The following is a 20,730-nucleotide window of genomic DNA, read 5'->3' as shown; positions in this document are numbered from 1 at the left end:
AACAGACAAGATATTACAAGGCGGATGGCTAAATCAAATCCAACTGCAATTAAATTAAAAAAAGTTGTGACCACAAACGGTTTGATTTTTTTTTAAATAACTGATTATTAATATTATTTCCTCTGAACTCTTACAAAACTTTTAAACTAAGTAAAATATTGGATGAATATATACAACTTTAAGGAGGCTATCACCAATATATGGTAGACTTTCCAGTGATAAAATGCTGCTTAGAAATTATTTATATTGTAAATATCCCAAGTGTGAATTAATCTAACATTCCTTCTGGTGTTCCATTTTGTTAACTAGAACCATAGATCAGATGTTTATATCTACCAAGATAAAAGAATGCAAACAATTAAATAAAAATAATTATATTTAATGAAGTTTTATTTCATTCTTTGGCTGCTTTGTCTCCCCCCACTCTAATTTTTCAAATGAATGTATTTTTTATTGGTACCAATTATACTCTATTACAATTCACAACTAGATAATACTCTATTTTACATATAATTTGGTATTTGTACTTTACAGCCAATTCTTTTCAGAGGCTGAGACATACTTGTCTTAATTATATTTAACATTCTTAGAACAGCAGCATCCTCTGCTTTCCTCCTCCCCCACGGATGTCTGATTGCACTCCACAAAATAGGATTTTGAAGTTTCCAACACCTACAAGTCATCAGTGAAACACTGAAAAAATATAGAACTATGCTGTCATTCAACAGCTTCAACAAATTCATTAAATAGCTTCTAGAACAAATACAACTTCTGCATGGAGAACTATTGGTTAGAGCCTTCCCACATGAAGTCAACACGAGGGGTCTTTATTGTTTTCAGAGAGAAGTGAATTGGGGCCTATGTCACCATGGGTTTGGGTGGGATGGGTCTCTCTTTTTAAAAAAAATAAAAGTTCAAAGAGTATCAGATTGTTAAAGAAAAATAAATCTATAATCAGTCACAAAAAACTAGAGTAGTCCACATTTGTATATCTTCATATTTCTATTTTAAAAAGGGTTCTGTTTCTATCACTCCTGTCTAGTAGCAGGTTTACAAAAAACAAGTCCCTATAAGCATTTGTATTAGGAAATTCCTAAGCAACTCAATATTGTGTCATTTTACACAGTCTTACTTTTCTCCAGCTCCCCTGTAAGTTTTGTAGAAATGATCTTTCTGACATTTTATGTAGACTTTTGTTGGGAAAAAGAGGGACAGCTATTGGTACAAGTATATATAAAACCCCAATTATCTACAAACCACAAGGCAAAGATAAGATAAATCCTGTTTTTTCTGTCGTTACTTTCCTCTTTTTTAAAGCCATCTTTAACTTCAACATGAATAAAATGATGAATTAATAATGTAAGCATGCAACCAAGCTTTATGCAAAGGATCATTTGGATTTATTTGTGTATTATTCTTAACTCAGTATGTCTGACTGAAATTTTCAGTATTAGTCTGGAATAAAGAAAAAAATATTTTGTCAGAATATAATTTAGAAAAACTGCACCTTTCTGTATACAGTAGGCTCTTGCTAATTTGCACACTTTATAATTTTCATGCACGTAATAGGAAGAGGCATCATGACACTTTTCAACAAAAATGTATAGCACAGAACTGAAGTGTGGTCTAATTTATTAACACTTCATTATTCGTACGAAGAACAGTACTGCATAGGTTTTCATTATTATACATTGTTCATAAATACACTAGTTCATTTAATTTGAAAATAATATTCTGTGATACAGTTTATTTGCTTTATTATTGTTGGTTCACTTAATCACAAATAGGCGACGGGTTTCCTGGTCACTAGGCAAAGCAGCAAGCTTGCACAACTGAATATATTTTAAAAATTAAATTTAACTCATGAGAATGTTGCATTTTAAATAAGAATTAACTTAGGGTAAGCTCTTATCATGTAGTTGCAAACAAAGTTAACAGTCCTTTTAAGAAAGACACTATTTCATTGCCTCCCAGTTTAGATTGTCCATAGACACGGTCCACAAATGATATAGGAACCTGTTTAAAAAAAACAAAAAACACAAGAACAATTTATTCTAATTATTTTAGGAATTTAACTTCATTAATATAAATAAAACACAGCTTTAAATCTATAATGCATTTTATATTACATTTAGCACAATCAGTATGTTCAGAACACAGCACATCATCATGTAAAAAGTGAAATTATTACAGATTTAAATATGTCGTGATTGGAATAACAGAGACTTGGTGGGATAACTCACATGACTGGAGTACAGTCATGGATGGTTATAAACTGTTCAGGAAGGACAGGCAGGGCAGAAAAGGTGGGGGAGTAGCACTGTATGTAAGGGAGCAGTATGACTGCTCAGAGCTCCGGTACGAAAAACTGTGGAAAAACCTGAGTGTCTCTGGATTAAGTTTAGAAGTGTGTGCAACAAGAGTGATGTCATGGTGGGAGTCTGCTATAGACCACCGGACCAGGGGGATGAGGTGGATGAGGCTTTCTTCCGGCAACTCACGGAAGCTACTAGATCGCATGCCCTGATTCTCATGGGTGACTTTAATTTTCCTGATATCTGCTGGGAGAGCAATACAGCGGTGCATAGACAATCCAGGAAGTTTTTGGAAAGCGTAGGGGACAATTTCCTGGTGCAAGTGCTAGGGGAGCCAACTAGGGGGAGCGCTTTTCTTGACCTGCTGCTCACAAACCGGGTAGAATTAGTGGGGGAAGCAAAAGTGGATGGGAATCTGGGAGGCAGTGACCATGAGTTGGTTGAGTTCAGGATCCTGACGCAGGGAAGAAAGGTAAGCAGCAGGATACGGACCCTGGACTTCAGGAAAGCAGACTTTGACTCCCTCAGGGAACAGATGGCCAGGATCCCCTGGGGGACTAACATGAAAGGGAAGGGAGTCCAGGAGAGCTGGCTGTATTTCAAGGAATCCCTGTTGAGGTTACAGGGACAAACCATCCCGATGAGTCGAAAGAATAGTAAATATGGCAGGCGACCAGCTTGGCTTAATGGTGAAATCCTAGCGGATCTTAAACATAAAAAAGAAGCTTACAAGAAGTGGAAGGTTGGACATATGACCAGGGAAGAGTATAAAAATATTGCTCGGGCATGTAGGAAAGATATCAGGAGGGCCAAATCGCACCTGGAGCAGCAGCTAGCAAGAGATGTCAAGAGTAACAAGAAGGGTTTCTTCAGGTATGTTGGCAACAAGAAGAAAGCCAAGGAAAGTGTGGGCCCCTTACTGAATGAGGGAGGCAAGCTAGTGACAGAGGATGTGGAAAAAGCTAATGTACTCAATGCTTTTTTTGCCTCTGTTTTCACTAACAAGGTCAGCTCCCAGACTGCTGTGCTGGGCAACACAAAATGGGGAAGAGATGGCCAGCCCTCTGTAGAGATAGAGGTGGTTAGGGACTATTTAGAAAAGCTGGACGTGCACAAGTCCATGGGGCCGGACGAATTGCATCCGAGAGTGCTGAAGGAATTGGCGGCTGTGATTGCAGAGCCCTTGGCCATTATCTTTGAAAACTCGTGGCGAACGGGGGAAGTCCCGGATGACTGGAAAAAGGCTAATGTAGTGCCCATCTTTAAAAAAGGGAAGAAGGAGGATCCTGGGAACTACAGGCCGGTCAGCCTCACCTCAGTCCCTGGAAAAATCATGGAGCAGGTCCTCAAAGAATCAATCCTGAAGCACTTAGAGGAGAGGAAAGTGATCAGGAACAGTCAGCATGGATTCACCAAGGGAAGGTCATGCCTGACTAATCTAATCGCCTTTTATGATGAGATTACTGGTTCTGTGGATGAAGGGAAAGCAGTGGATGTATTGTTTCTTGACTTTAGCAAAGCTTTTGACACGGTCTCCCACAGCATTCTTGTCAGCAAGTTAAGGAAGTATGGGCTGGATGAATGCACTATAAGGTGGGTAGAAAGATGGCTAGATTGTCGGGCTCAACGGGTAGTGATCAATGGCTCCATGTCTAGTTGGCAGCCGGTGTCAAGTGGAGTGCCCCAGGGGTCGGTCCTGGGGCCCGTTTTGTTCAATATCTTCATAAATGATCTGGAGGATGGTGTGGATTGCACTCTCAGCAAATTTGCGGATGATACTAAACTGGGAGGAGTGGTAGATACGCTGGAGGGGAGGGATAGGATACAGAAGGACCTAGACAAATTGGAGGATTGGGCCAAAAGAAATCTAATGAGGTTCAATAAGGATAAGTGCAGGGTCCTGCACTTAGGATGGAAGAATCCAATGCACCGCTACAGACTAGGGACCGAATGGCTCGGCAGCAGTTCTGCGGAAAAGGACCTAGGGGTGACAGTGGACGAGAAGCTGGATATGAGTCAGCAGTGTGCCCTTGTTGCCAAGAAGGCCAATGGCATTTTGGGATGTATAAGTAGGGGCATAGCGAGCAGATCGAGGGACGTGATCGTTCCCCTCTATTCGACACTGGTGAGGCCTCATCTGGAGTACTGTGTCCAGTTTTGGGCCCCACACTACAGGAAGGATGTGGATAAATTGGAAAGAGTACAACGAAGGGCAACAAAAATGATTAGGGGTCTAGAGCACATGACTTATGAGGAGAGGCTGAGGGAGCTGGGATTGTTTAGTCTGCAGAAGAGAAGAATGAGGGGGGATTTGATAGCTGCTTTCAACTACCTGAAAGGGGGTTTCAAAGAGGATGGCTCTAGACTGTTCTCAATGGTAGCAGATGACAGAACGAGGAGTAATGATCTCAAGTTGCAATGGGGGAGGTTTAGATTGGATATTAGGAAAAACTTTTTCACTAAGAGGGTGGTGAAACACTGGAATGCGTTACCTAGGGAGGTGGTAGAATCTCCTTCCTTAGAGGTTTTTAAGGTCAGGCTTGACAAAGCCCTGGCTGGGATGATTTAACTGGGACTTGGTCCTGCTTTGAGCAGGGGGTTGGACTAGATGACCTTCTGGGGTCCCTTCCAACCCTGATATTCTATGATTCTATGATTCTATGTAGTGTGCTCGTTCTGTTAGCAAAGCTACTGTGCTTTTCCACACGGAGACCAGAATAGAAGACTGGTTCCTCAGGTTGACAGAGACTTAGCAACAACACCTGTAGTCTCCAAAGATGGTAGAATCTGCACTGGTGGTTCCTAACTTTTGTTGTTGAAGCCTCTCCTAGCAATTGATTTGTGGATGAATGCCATCTTCTGATGTCCCTGAATGCTGTGCCAGGTATAGTTGTGTCTGGTCTCACTGTGCTGTTTTTTTGTCTTCCATTTTTTCCCCCTTTAGTGTGGATTTGTCTTTTGTTTTTTTAATCCCTTCTGATCCGTCACCAGAAGGCTACATGTTGCATAGGAGTGATATCCATTAACAGTCTCATACACATCTGGGCTGCCTGTGCTCTCATTGTTTAGTGCCTCAGGAGAAAAAGGAGAAGAAAAGAGCAGCTTAGGTTTGCGAGCTGCTGCCTGAGCTCACAGCCCTGATTAAGTGAGCTTCCCTCATGGATAACTACATTAAGAGCTGCCACAGAAACAGAGAGAAAGGCTTAGAGGAATGCCCAGCACTTTACCTACAGCTGTGAGAACACATTTGTAAGGGAAATGGGGCAAATATCTGGGATCATGCTGCTTTCTTTATCATCACTGTTCTACCGTCAGTCTTAACTGTGTCTCATGGTTGAGATACTCGAGTGTATTGTTGATCACACCTAGGGACAGGTCTGAAGATATTACTCTATCATTAGACACTGAGTTTTCTGAACAAACTGTTCTCAAAGACAGGACTGGTGAACTGGACACCCAAGGGCTCACAACATGCTATGAAGTCCCAACCAACCTCCTCGTCTAAATTTCCTCTGGATCAGTGAGGCAAATGTCCATTGAGGTGGTTTAGGCAGAGATTGTCACAACTGGAAGTGGCAGAATTAAACAAGTACTTGCTTGATGCTCCAACATCAATTCCTCATCATTGGCAAGAGGGGGATCATGAAGTTGAGCCTTCTGCTCAACTTCAATGACATAACAGAGCTGTATACAGTACTTGTAATCAATGCACATTTGGTATGCAACATCCACTTGGGTCTATGGATCTTCAACAAGATGTTATATTATTCTTAGAAAAAAAGTTGCTTAAAATACATAATTTTTAGTTCCTTCAGTTATACAAACTTATTGTCCAAATTCACTTATAAACATATTGCTTCATCCAAGTACTTCCGTCTGTCCATTATTTTGCCAAAATGATATAAATACATTAGAGCAAGAGGAAGCCCAAGGACTAAGCAGGCCCATTATTCAATGAGGAGGGAACGCCAATAACAGAAAAAAATGGAGGAATGGCAGAAGTGTTAAATGCTTTTTTGTTTCTGTTTTCTCCAAAAAGGTTACCAGCAATGGGATGACTAACATAGTGAACATCTGCGCAACTGGGATAGGATCTGAAGCTAAAGTAGAGAAAGGACAAGTTAAGACTTATTTAGACAAGTTAGATGTCTTTAAGTTAGCAGTGTCTATCGAAATACATCCTAGAATACTTAAGGAACTAGCTGAAGAGATTCTGAGCCATTTTCTTTGAGGACTCATGGAGGATGCGAGAGATCCCAGAGAACTGGAAAAGGGAAAATATAGTACCTATCTATAAAAAGGGGAATAAACACAACCCAGGGAATTACAGACAAGCCAACTTAACTTTGGTATCCATAAAGATAATGGAACAAATAATCAGTCTGTAAGCAGCTAGAAGATAACAAGAACAAATCATATCAAACCAACCTAACATCCTTCTTTGACAGGGTAAGAACCCTTGTGGACGGGGGAAGCAGTATATGATATACATCTTGACTTTAGTAAGGCTTTTGATACTGTTTCACATGACCTTCTCATAAGCACACTAGGGAACTATAGCATAGAGGAAGCTATCAAAGTGGTTGCACAACTGGTTGGAAAACAATGAGAGTCGTTATCAATGATTGACAGTCAAGTTGGAAGGGCATATTGAGTAAGGTCTCATAGGGATCTGTCCTGGGTGTGGTTCTATTCAATATCTTCATAAATAATTTGGATAATGGTATAGAGTATACTTCAAAAGTTTGCGGATGATACCAAGCTGGAAGAGGTTACAAGAGCTTTGGAGGACATGTTTACTATTCAAAATGATCTTGACAAATTAGAGACATGGTCTGAAATAAACAGGATGAAATTCAGTAAGCACATATGCAAAGTACTACACTTAGGAAGGAATCCTCAATGGGAAACGACTGCCTAGGAAGAAGTATGGCAAAAAATAATCTGGGGGTTATGGTAGATCACAAACTAAATGAGAGTCAAAATGTAATAAATACTGTTGTTTCAAAAAAAGCAAACATCATTCTAAGATGTACTATCAGGAGTGTTGTAAATGAGACACAAGAAGTAATTCTTCCACTCTATTCAGCACAGATAAGTCCTCAGCTGGAATCCTGTGTCCAGTTCTGGGAACCACACTTTGGGAAAGATACGGACAAATAGGAGAAAATCCAGAGGAGAGCAACAAAAATGATTAAAGGTCTAGAAAATATGATCTATGAGGAAAGACTGAAAAAATAGGGTTTGTTTAGTCTGTAAAAGAGAAGACTGAGAGGGGACATACACTTCAAGGTACGTAAAAGTATGTTGTAAAAAGGATGGTGATAAATTATTCTTCTTATCCACAGAGGACAGGACAAGAAGCAATGGGCTTAAATTGCAACAAGGGAGACTTAGGTTAGACATTAGGAAAAGCTTCCTAACTGTCAGGGTAGTTAAGCACTGGAACAAATTACCTAGGGAGGTTGTGGAATCTCCATCATTGGAGATTTTTAAGAACAGGTTAAACAAACACCAGTCAGGAATGGTCTAGATAATACTTAGTCCTGCCTCAGTTCAGGTGACTGGACTAGATGACCTATTAAGGTTCCTTCCTGTCCTACAATTCTATAAGAACTCTTAATATTCGAATAGAAAAGCATGTGTTAAATAAGAATACTCCAGGGCCCAAATTCAACAAAATTATCTCTGTAGAAGCATATAAAATAAAAAATTTGGATCTGCACTCAAGTGGCAGTTTCAATCAGAAATCAGCTGGCATGTGTAATATAAATACACACCACGCCCTTGTTATTGTGCCAGAACTGAGTATGTCTCATCTCCAGGCACAGCTGCCTATGCCAAAAGAGAGCCAAGGCAATCATCTGGCAGATACAGTTCTACTTCTCACAACAAGAACAGCTAGCCAAAGAAGAACATAAAACTAAGACATTCAACAAACTCTCCTAGCTTTCTCACTAGGATCCCTTTAACAACATTGACAAGCACCTCAACAGTTATATTTAGCTGGGATAGGAAGGGAAAAAAATATCAGTAACTCCATGCTGGAGAGGAAGTCAGTGCAGGATGCTTAAAAAGTGGCATGGCATTCTATGAACAGTGAAAAGAGAACATTTTGTATTCACAAGCCATCCAACATCATGGTATCTCAGGGCACAATTTCCTCTACAGAATTAGAATTTACCTCTTAAACTGTTGCTGGACTACACCTTCTTGTTCAAGAATATGCATATTTTTAAATGGTGATGATTTACATAGTGCAAAGGCTGTAACCCTGATACCACCAGAGTGTGCATCCTGTGCACTGAAGTGAATTTCACACCTGGTACAAAAGAGCAGCAAAATAAAACAGAGAAGCATAGGAGACCATCCAGGTATGGCATATGCCAACTCTGCTACACACCACACAACTGTTCTCTTTTGAGTTGGTAGATCTCAACTATCTTTTTCTTTTCATGGCCAAGTTATGTCATATTAAACTTTGACTACTACTGAATTTTGAAGTATGCACAGAACTGAAATCCTAATCTTCATGTGCAGTTTCTGAAATGGTGTGAGCATACACATACACACAAACGTGCCTAATTTAGACCCTAGCATCTGCAATTACCCAATCTGCATGCACATTTATGTGCCCAATTTTTCTGAAAATCAGGGCCTTAAAGATCTGTATCTAGATAAGCATTTCTAGGAAGAATCTGTCAGAAACAACAAACATTTGTATGGTTCTAATATATATGATTTAAACTACATTTATACATTTTAAAATGTGTCATGAGTGCCTAGAGCTTGAGGATTTATCATAATTAATTTTTGCATTACCATAGCACCTAGGAGCCTCAACCATGGACCAGGACCCAATTGTGCTAGGCACTATACAAACTCAGAACATAAGACTGTCACTGCCCCAATCTAAGTATAAGACAGGAGGCAGACCAGACAGAAGGAGGAAGTACAAGCAAACAATAAGACATTGTTGGTCAGCATAATCAGCAGTTATATTAGTGTACCAGCAGCCTAACTGTTGTCAAGTACATTTTAGGCATCCTGGCAAAAGAGAGTTTTAAGGAAATTTTAAAGGAGGATAATGAGGTAACTTTGCGGATGTTTTCAGAGAGCTCCTCCAAATTGTGAGAAACTAAAGAGAGGTTTGAAAATTTAGCAAGTGGACAATGGAAGCTAGGAGTAGGTGCAAGGGAGATCAAGAGTTGGGATGGGTTGGGGACCCTGGGACAAGTGGAGAGGTTAGCGGAAGAGAGCAGATGAGAAACTTCTGCATCTGACAGGAGAAAAGGAGGAAAGAGAGTTACAAGAGGGGAAGGAAAAGCAAACCAAGGGGACAGAGAAGGTCATATTATATTTTGTCGATTTTCTCTTAGAAGAAATATGCAAGATCCTGCACAGAGAGACAAGTGGAAGAAGGAGGGGAAGCTCTGAAGAGTGAGTCAAAGGTGGCAAAAAAAAAAAAAAAAAAAAAAAAAAAAAAAAGATTGCAAGTGTGGGATTTAATTATGTTGGAGAAGTAGAGTTGCAAGCATAACCCCCTTAGGCTCGTTTGAAAATCCCAGCCCATAGCTGCAATGACACTTCCTAGGAGTTCTTGCTCGGCAGTTTCTTTGCTTCTAATAGCCCATACCCACTTTTACAGTATAAAATTGAAATGTGATTTTCTATGCTTTTACTGTACCTCTCCAATAGTGTATCCTAACTGTCTAGCTCGAACAATCATCTCCATCTGGAAGACGTATCCTTTAGAAACACATTTTTCCATTAGTTTCTGCAAGACCTCCTTTCTGTATAACCTGTAAATTGAAATGAAATTGAAACCAGTGGCAAAACTTTGGATTTCAGATTAATTTTTGGATTACAAAGATAACATGTACAGACATTGTACTAACAGCCTACCCACATAAATACTGTTTAAAAATAGTCACTAGAAAGTTTTATAACTCCAATCCATTTTTCTTTACTCGAATAGATGTCAAGGTTCCCACTACATATTCTTGGATAACAATTGAGAAAATTTTAATACAACCTCATAGTTATAAAAAAATAAAACAAATGAGCCATGTACCTGAAACTTCCTGTTAAATCTGATGCACCTGGTCTCAACAAAACCTGAGTTAGAAAGTTGGCACCACGACTGTCAAAGAAGATATGCATGTCAATAACCACTCAAAACAAAGTTTAGAAAGCACAAGCAGGGTTTCCATAAAAGAATTTACCATTTTAACATAAAAAAAGGCAAGATTTTATTGCTTTATATGGAAAGTTATATAGCTAAATAGGTTTTCACTGCACTAGACTGGATTAATAAATGTAGAATTTGAAGTAAAAAACATTTAGATCAGTAAATACATATTTTGCTTTTCAACTGGAAGTGAATATACAGATAACAATGTTCTTTAAAAAACAAAACACTGTTTTTAAAAGCCAGATTTACTATTCTTTTGTATGTTTATAGTAGAATGATCATATACAACCACACATTATACTGCTCTGTAAAGCAAACTGCAATACAAAATATTTTGCAATATAATTTTAGACAGATTAGTCTTCTGCTTGGATAATATTCGCCTGTAAAGGGAGGAGAATGATGGCCTAGCAGACAGGACATTGAACTTAGACGTAGAAGATCTGTGTTCAGTTCCTGGCTCAGGAAGATTTCCTCTGTGACTGTGGGCAAGTCATTCCTAAAGTCTCACAACTGTAAGGGTGCATGACTTCATGTATAACTCTGTAGCTCCAAGCACACTTTGGACACTAGACAATAATTATATATAGCCAATGTATGAATGGAATCAGTACATTCCACTTCCTCCAGGCTTTTGCTCTAGTCAATTTGGTTTGGTTGGCAGGAAGATGAGGATAACTCATCCTGCCATTTCTGATTGTTTTTAATTATCAGAAATTTATTAATTTATTAAGTTAAGAGACTGATGTGAATTTTTTGAAATGTACAAAAAAAGCATTTCCATTTATTCTGAGGTATCCAACTCTTGGTTTGGGGTTCCCATTTAGTTTTTACCTTATCCAATTAGCTAGCAAGCAAGTAGTCCCTCTCAAAGAATGCAGCTCTTCTCTTCAGATTTAACATGGCTGCAATATTATATCGCTCTAAACTCTACCACAGTTTCCAATCTAAGAACGATTGTTCTATCTTCATCAGTTCCTGTGGGGTCTGACTTAAATCCAAGAGGAAAAAACACCCACATCAGCTGAAGCTTACACAGAGCTCTCTGTAAGCTCAAAAATTTGTCACTCTCATCAACAGAAGTTGGTCCAATAAGAGATATTACCTCCCCACCTTTGTCTCTCATAAAAAGATGAATAGTTATTCTAGCCATTAAAATAAAAAAAATCCTGAACATAATAGGTGTGGTGCCAACTCCTTTTCAAAATGACACCAGGGCTTCTGCTCCCAATTCTTTTGAGGACCAACTGAGTCAGACTTGTTCTGAGTGAACAGACCTCAGACAAATTCGAGAAGAGCACGATTTTATATGGGGGGAGGAGGGGAATCTACCCCTGCTGATTCAGCCCTCAGTGATTACAAGTCCACCACAGAATTCAGAAGCTGATTTCATGTTCATATGTGACTTATAGCATTTTTATTTTGTCTTCTCTTTAGGAAAAAAAAGATTTCCAACTGTCTATGGTTAGAACTGTATTAGACTTTCTGGCAAGATCTAAGGAATGGTTTATATAGGCTAGTAATTAATTTAAAATGAAAGCTTATGTTAGATAACGCTTAATAAATGAAAGACAATATTATAACCAAAAAGAGAGCAAGTGGTTTACTGTCCAGGGGAAAGGCCAGCACAGCCTTTAAATATAAAGGTACACATCTATGAACTTTGAAAAAATGTAGCAGTAGAAGCTAGTGTTCTATATGTGGCAAGGCCAAAAACTGTCCCAAATTGATACAGTGAAGATTTACCCACAGTAGTGTTCCAACTCTGACCTAAGTAGTCCAATTTCCCCAAAGAGATCACATGGTTAAGTTCTTTCTTGATGTTCTCCTATCCAGAAAATGTCAAAGCATATAAGTTTCTATTCTATTATTAAATAGGATTTTGTGATGAGAAGTACTGTTCTGTTTAAACTTCTTACACGTCCCCTCATCCCGTTTTATCTTAGTGCCTCACAATCTTTATTCTCAATATCTTTGGGATGTAGGCAGTACTATTATCCTAATTTTACGAATGGGGAATAGAGAGGCTAAGTAACTTTTGTGTGTATGATCCTGGGCAAGTCTCTGGTGGAGCAAGGAATTAAGGCTGGGTTTCCCAAGTCCTATGTTATAATGCCTTAACCATTGGACATTCTTTCCTAGTCATTTGAGATCTAATCCAGTTCACAAAGAACTGCAATTTGAACTTCCAGGAAGGGGGAGTCCCAGAGATGAAAGGCATGATGATTTATTGGTTGAGTTTGCTTTTCTTTGAAATTCTCAAAAAAAATTTAAGCAGTAATTTTCTTATCTGCAAATATATAGGTAAAAATACTAACCTGATTATTTTTCTTTTCAAATCCCAGCCGTGCACACCTCCATTTCCTTTATACCGAGTTCCAGACACAATGTCAAAGTTACCTTCTTTTTGCTTTCTTCAGGAAATACAATTTATTTCAAACATGAAAAGTCATTGTATTAGTTTAAAGCAAATTTATATTGTATAGACCTTCAAACAAGGTAGGATAGAAATTGACATGAAGGCGATAATTATGTTGGTTACATTTATATACCTTTTTAAACTACTCTCTTTACATTCTTAAAAAGCAGGACTATTTCAGAACATCTCATAGAACTTCAAAGACTGCTTCATGAATAATTTATCTAGACCTACTTATTTTAAAAAGGAAAGAAAAATTAGACTCCAATGTAAAATGGAGATTTAAAAAAAAAACAAAAACCAACACCATGTATTAAAATATTTCAACATCACCATAAACCGACAGTAACAAGGAAATTAAAAGACAAGTCTGACACTATCCTGCGCCCCTCACTGTACCTAGCTCTGCAGAATATTATATAGAATCCATTGTTTGAGATCTTCCGCATTACATCCCAGAAAGAGGAAAATTATAAACAGAGTGACACCCTTAACTTTGAAGGTACTTGCTCTCGATTATTTTTGATACAACTTTTAACGTTAAGGAAAAAAAGTCTTCCATAATTAGTGACAGTTAACTCTATTTTGTAACTGGATACTGCACTTTTAACACATCACTGACTCATTATGGAAAACAAAACTTTTGTTCAGGGACTGTTCTTGTAAAATAAAATCTAGTTTTAGTCTTTAATTTTTTTTTGACTGATCTTTTAACTACACATATACCTCTACTCTCAAAATAATAAATAATAGTTGTAACTGTTCTATCTAGCTATCTCATAAAATTTAAAGTCTGGTTCTACTCTGAAAATTAATAACTCCATTGAGGAGTTTCATGGTTATTGTTTATTAGTGACTCAATATCAAATATCCTCAGTGTGCAAGTAAAAAAGATATTTTTTTCTTCGAACTGGAAGCCTTGCAAAAATCAAGCTAGGATCTCTCCTTCTTGTGCATCATCACTTGAAAACCAAATTCCACCTCAATTACACCTGTGCAACCCCATCGGCTTTAACTAGTTTGCAAAGTGTAACTTATTAAACACATCTACTGATGATGCACTAGCAGGACTAGAATCCAGCTCTCTCTCTCTCTCTCTCTCTCTCTCTTTTCACTATCCTAGCCCCTGCAAGGATAACAGGAGTAAAAAACTTTATTTAGTCATTCAACTCAGCATCTTTAGTGCTAACTGCACACTTGAAGCAGAACTGTAGAGTAAGAAGATACCATTTTATTAAGTTACTTTTCAAAGTAAAACCAGTTAAGAAGAAAAATAAGTGCTTAGTCACACATTCTTTCTTCCTTTAAAGACATGTTCTTGTAGTCCTTAAGCAAATAAAACTTCCATTGAAGTCTATGGGAATTTTGCTGGAGTTAATGTCTGTGGTATCGGTACTTTAGAAATATTTGGGTCTTATCAGAGCCACCCAAATCCTTGCCCTGACTACGTTTCTTGTTGCAATTGGTGCTAAGCCTTGAAAAAGTTTTTCTGATGCAATGAGGCAGCCATACAGTAATGGAAGGTATTCAAATATTAACATATAACTTCAACAGCTTAAAAGTTATACTCCAAATATTAAAAATAGTACCCACCTGATAAACTCTGGAATAAATTTTGGCTGAAAACAGGCAGATGGGTGGGAAAAGAAGAAAAAGAAAAAACAGTCAGTAACAATTAATTAAAAACACTTAGGAAAAAAAAAAGACAAGATATAAAAACTTACATGGTGTGAGAGATCCGCATCCATAATAATAATGAAATTCCCTGTGGCATGCTGCATTCCATGAATATAAGCAGTGCCTGATAAAGACATCATAGAAATAATTTCATCACTATCTTAACATGCACACAGGTCTCTAACCAAATTCAATCTTTCAACAAAGTCTCAAAATTATATTACAAATGTGGATTAAGTAAATACCCCTGAGGTTTTTGTTTTAAAAAAATAGGATAGAAAAATCATCTTAATGTTTGAAGATTGTTGTTTCTCCAATAATTTCAGTTCTAGATTCCAAAAGCATAAAACTTTGCAGGACAAACTTCACTGCAGTAGAAATAACCTGAAAAATGTGACTTGGTAAATGGATAGCCAATACAGGTAAGATTTTCCACAGTGCCTAAATTACTTGAAAATAGACTTATTCACCTAACTAACGCACGTGCTTTTGAAAATTTTAATATTGACCTTAAAGATACTTCTTATTAACTTCTACTTTGTTCAGTCAGTCAACATTTACGAAAATGCTCCATCTGATGCCTAAACTTAAAATCTTTCCTTCCTCAATTTACATTTTTTTGTTCTAACCACATTATGTGAATCAGTTTATCTATATCAAAAGATACAGAACAAGTTAAGGTATCCAAGTTTTTCCTCAAGCAGGCCACTTTCTGATCTCAGTGATGCTGTTTTAAGTTCACATTTTTTCCAATAAAGCTACAATGGCATAACTGAAATCAAAATCTGGCACCCGCTCTTCATTACCTCAGATTAACTTTGCTGCCCTCCTAGAAATTTTCCAAAAGGTAGATGCCAGTTTTTAAAAAGCATGCATCCAGATGTGGACCATGGTGCCCATATCAAGCATTTACACAGGGAATTCTACTTCTAGTTAATGAACAGCTCATCTCTGGTCTCTTGCTCATCATGTTTGCAAAATTACAAGCCAGGAATGTTGCTGATCCATGCAGTGTATATAATTAGTAAATAAATTTATTACAGGAAAGACAGGGTGCATTAAAAACCCAGAACCAAGCCAATTTTAATAAATATAAATAAATATAGAATTTTGTTCTTTGAAACATGGAACAGGAGATTACAACCAAGGTAAGGATAAATATTAGGTAGAAAATAAAAGATACTTAGGCTTTTTAGGCCTCATATCTAAATGAGAAATGCAATCCGATATAAAAGGTGAATTTAAATACACACAATTCAGTATCAAGACTTAGAACTTTGCTCTCCTTTTGGGTATTGGCACATACCATAGTTAAACATTTCCTGTGGGACAAATAGATTAACTGCACAATATTCAATAAACAGGGCACCGGAAATACTTCACCAGTTTGTGGGAGTGGAAGGTGTCAAGAGATTCAGTAAGAGACAAATACTGATTTTCATTAAGTCAAGTAGGTAAGTTGTGTTCCACTGCTTTTTCCATTTCAATTACTGGAGGTGAAGAAATCTGGCATGGCTAACCTTCCCCCAGTATGTTTTGTGATAAGTGTTTACATTTGAGTAAGAAAATTATCGAACACTTATTTTTTAAAAAAGGCAAAAATTAACAATGAAAAACAAACGTGGTCTGCATATTCCTTGAGTAGTAGTAATGAGGCAATGGTGGAGCTACAGAAGGCCCAATCTTGATCATTTAAATTCACATCAATCTTAGAACTGATTACAGTGGTTCAGGATTGGCCCCAAAATTAGGACTACATCCTGGTATGTGATAAGGAACTCTTGTAATGTGCCTAAAAGACTTCAAATTCACACTGAACTTAATAGGGGAGGATGGTGCTCCCTTGCATAATTGGACCATTCAGGAAAATGTATGATTTGAATTACAGTAGTACAGCATGTCCCAGTAAATTGATTCAAGCCACAATGAGCACTGTACAAACACACAGTAGGAAAGAGTTCCTGCTCTGAAGTCCTTAACAAATTAAGATCCCAGTTCTGCAATTTGCTGCACATGAGTAGACTGTTACACTTGCGTAGAGCCCTAGTGACTTCACTGAGTCAATGGGGTATCATGTGAGCACAGCAGTCTGCCCATGTACAAGTGGCAACTTGTTTAAATTTAGGACCTGACTGCGTAACAAGTAGGTGAAGCAGGGGAAGGAGGATGAACATAGTAACTGTTTTCCTGCTACTATGTAGCCTGGCCAAGACCACAATTTTCAGGTTTGAGGTTGTGGGGAACTTGCTGTAAGTTCACTATAATATAATGTGTGTGGTTTTTTAATCACTACACATTTGTTTGCTTATAATTACTTGATGAAAATGTTTATTTCTGTCTGAGGGTTCCACTATGACTCCTCCTATGGAACGTTAAAACTAAAAACCAAACAAAACAGACAGCAGGAAGTTTTACTCTAAACCAGAAGCTTAATGAGTACTTACCCAATCCCAGTTTTTTTGCTCTGGGCCTTAGAAGCTGCAAGATATTTGGGGAAATTAGGTCATAAATTAATAAAGTTCTATTAGCTGAGAGTAGAGTTTCTCGCACTTTCAGTGACATCCCACCATTACATAGCTGAACCAATACTGAAAGAGTGATTCTTTTCCTTTAAATATCTAGATACTACACAGGATCAGATTCATGTAAGGAAAGACAGGTTCTACAGAAACATTTATATTAACTGGATATATAAACTAGATAAAAAGCCAATCTATTTTAAAATTTTACTGAAGAACTGCTATGTAACATTCTGGTTGTTTTCTTAAGCCTCTCCTCCCCCAATACCCACTGTTTGAAATAACCTCTTACAAAGCTGAACTCAATATCTGAGCAAACTCTTGGAGTGACTTAAGATAGTCAGTACTGAATATACACTTTTAACACAAGTGTAATTCAGCTTAATAGTCAGTCACCTTTTTGAAAATCATCAGTAAGAAGTCAGAGGGAGCTCAGCCCCTCATAGGTCTAGGTTCCTAGACCAAGATTCCTAGGCCAAGGGTTTGTTTTTTTTTTTAAAAAGAGTAACATTAGACATTCAAGTCCATATTTAGATTCCCGTCTGATTTTCAAGAATGCTGAGCCCCTCAAAATTCCCACTGACATTAATAAGAGTTGGTGGGTGCTCACTGAATAGGGTGAACCAAATATGGACTTTGGAGTGAATCAAATATGGACTATGGGCTAACTTTAGACTCCTTGATTTGAAAATCTTGGCTTCTTTTGATCCATTATTAGTGCCTGTGAGATTATAAACATTAGTGTGAAAACCAAAGGAGAACAAGGATAGACCTCCTGTAAGAAGTCAGTCGTCATTAGAACTTCTGTAGAGTGGTTATTTTATTCTCTTTTCTTTTTCCCAAAAATCTTTGTACGACTCTGTGTAGGAATCTCAATTCCTCTGTTTCTCAGCCAATTTTAGAAAATCAAAAGTAAACTTCTTGACCTTCAGTAACGGAGTTTCCTCAAGACCAGGATATAGTTACTACCTAGTAAACAGGAAGCACCATCAAATTGTTTAAATATAGACCTTTGTGCATCAGTCAGAACTGATTTTGCTCACGACCTACAATTAATTTCAGGAAGCAAAGAAAACTGGACTACAAAGAAATCATAACTGATTTTTACTGATGCTCTCTTATTTTCCTGACATTAGATCAGGGTAAACAGATGCCTATGCCTGCATGGAGTTCCACTGAATTATATGAGACTCCATGCAATACCAAGGGTCAGCTCATGTGGATCCAACTGCAGGATCGGGGCCTTAGAGACAAGTACTGTAGTGACCTGCATTTGGTATAACTGTTTTATTCAAAGTAGCAATAGAAAATACAACAAAAAACTCCAAACTCCATATACACACTTATCCTTACACAATCTTTAAAAATAGTATTTTAATTCACAAACACTATCTTAAACTTCAGTCCCAGAAAATGAAACTTTACAACTGTCAATTAATGGACCCAGGAGGTGGGGGAAAGAGGGAGATAAAACATATTACATTTTTTGTTGCGCAGAACACAATGAAATTGAACTTTTAGTTCTCAGACCACATTATGGTTATGTGCTTTTATCACTGAAAGGAAGCATCTTTAAATACTCAAAGTCTGAATGAATTAAAGTGATATTTACCCCATCATATATACTTCACTTTATTCCACGCTATTGTTCTGGAGTAGTACAGAGAACAGAAACCCTTAACAATCCTGTTAGAAGGTTCTTCATATTAATTAGTATATTTACTTAGAAGTAAATTATGAAGAATAGTGTAACATACATCTGCCTAGTTACTCACACCTGCAGCCAAAGAAAGTAAAATTCAGCTTTATCTACTCCTCACCTTTCCTTTTAAATATGCCCAGGCCAAGTACAATCATCATAATTTCTTTGACCGGGTGCATGTGCACAAAGTACTGAAAACATTTTGTAAACATTAATTCATGGGGCTTCACAATATTCCCTGTGAGGCTGCTATTATTACTATCCTCATCATTTATCATCATGGCCTCTTAAGAGCTCTTCTAGGTCAACACTTCTATGAGTCTATGATTTTATTGAAGAGTAAACTGGGTCACAAAAGTTAAAACAGATTGCCCAGGGATATAAAGAAAGCCAGGTCTTGCACCCAGAAGCCCCAACTCTAACCCCCATTCTAACCACTTTAAATACTTCTCTATCAAACAAAAAAGCAAAGCAAAGAAAAAAAAACATACCACTCACAATTTTATCTGAACCATATATCTTTTCCAACTGTTCAGCAACTTCCCATGTCCCATCTGGGCTTCCATCATCTATGACTATAATTTCAAAGTTGCTTCCACTGAAATGACAATTATTTTGAAATGAACACGTGGGAAGCCAATTTCAGCAGCTATGTTGTTTCAAAAGGCTTGAAACAGAAGAACAAAATGCAGAGTGGTCCACCAGCAGCAAAAATACAAAAAAGTTGCAGCTTTTAGAGACATATTTTAATGTACTCCTGTTTCACTTGCATCTTAAGATACAGTTGCTTCACAGCAAATTGAAACAATACCAGCCTGTTCATCATCTTACTACAAGACTCATTTCTAGTCCCAAGCCTGTGAGACTCTGGATATTAAAATGATCATTGATCCCTTGATCTAGTAATTTTTCCTCATAGTAATACAGGGCTGATTACAAATGCCAGATTCGTACTCTGTTTACAGTAATTTTGTTTCCCTAAATAATCAGTGGGGAAAAAAGGAACTCTTCACTGCTAACAGAAAGAATGTAGATGTTTTCACACCATGAATGACTTTATTATCCCTCTAGGCCATTGCTAGTACTTTATAATTCTTATGGACAGGGACCAACTAGTCATATGAATATTTATGCTCAGATGTTCAAAAATGTGTTTGTATGTGTGTAACTGTGCAAAAAGCCAAAGAGCTCCAAAAAGAAGGCCCAGAAGAAGTTAAGAACACTTAATTGTAAGCTTCTTGGGGCAGGCACCTCAGTTTTTGTTCTACAGGTGTGACCCCTAACACAATGGGGGCCTGCGTTAGGCACTGCCACAACCCCAACAGCCATACTAAAACCTGGCTTCCACTACGCCCCGCGAAAAGTGACGCTGGAGAGGCTACGAATGCGGAGCGCCCGCGTCCGCAGGGAGGTTGCGCTCACACGGCGGCCGGAGCCTGGCTCCCCAACTCGGCTGGACGGGCCCGTCCCCGCCGCGGCCGCCCGCGCTCTGCCAGCCTCCCTTCAGCCCCCGCAGGGCGCGGGGATCCCCGCACAGAGGCGCCGGGTCCGGCAGGCTCCCGGGGACAGGGACCCGTTCTGGGGAGGGGGCGCAGGCGACGGCGCGGCCCGGCAGGCCCCGGGAGGGGGCGCGGAGTCAGGCACGGGTGGGCGGGAGAAGCCGGGCCCCGGGTACCTCTCGTGAAAGCTCCGCACCAGCAGCCAGACGATGAGCGGCAGGTTCTCGCGCTCGTTGTATGTGGGCAGCAGCACCGAGTACTTATCCCGAGCTCGGTTCAGGCTGGCCGCGGCCATGGCGGGGCCAGAAAGCACCCGGAACTAGGGGAGCGGTTACTACACTCGGGGAATGAGGCAGCCAAGGCGCAGCGAGCCCGGCGCGTGGCACCGACGTGTGCGGAACGGGT

At 38.6% G+C, this 20,730-nt stretch overlaps 1 protein-coding gene across 2 annotated transcripts; it reads right to left on the bottom strand.

Annotated features, from left to right (window-relative positions):
- Positions 1 to 358: 358 nt before the first annotated feature.
- DPM1 (dolichyl-phosphate mannosyltransferase subunit 1, catalytic) lies at positions 359 to 20,636 on the bottom strand. 2 transcript variants are annotated; one of them, XM_038369674.2, is made up of 9 exons: positions 20,502 to 20,636; positions 19,325 to 19,424; positions 17,050 to 17,083; positions 14,653 to 14,729; positions 14,522 to 14,547; positions 12,828 to 12,923; positions 10,390 to 10,458; positions 10,003 to 10,117; positions 359 to 2,016 (listed from the first exon to the last, which is right to left on the bottom strand). In XM_038369674.2, the coding sequence occupies exons 1-9, from the start codon at positions 20,618 to 20,620 to the stop codon at positions 1,912 to 1,914; spliced, it is 741 nt and encodes a 246-aa protein (XP_038225602.1). In that variant the 5' UTR covers positions 20,621 to 20,636; the 3' UTR covers positions 359 to 1,911. The 2 variants fall into 2 exon arrangements, with proteins under 2 accessions (XP_038225602.1, XP_043351469.1); XM_043495534.1 differs by lacking the exon at positions 10,390 to 10,458.
- Between the last annotated feature and the right edge of the window lie 94 nt (positions 20,637 to 20,730).

The sequence above is a fragment of the Dermochelys coriacea genome, chromosome 13 (genome assembly GCF_009764565.3).
Source record: "Dermochelys coriacea isolate rDerCor1 chromosome 13, rDerCor1.pri.v4, whole genome shotgun sequence".
NCBI lineage: Eukaryota > Metazoa > Chordata > Testudines > Dermochelyidae > Dermochelys > Dermochelys coriacea.
This window is presented reverse-complemented; position numbering and strand designations above follow the sequence as displayed.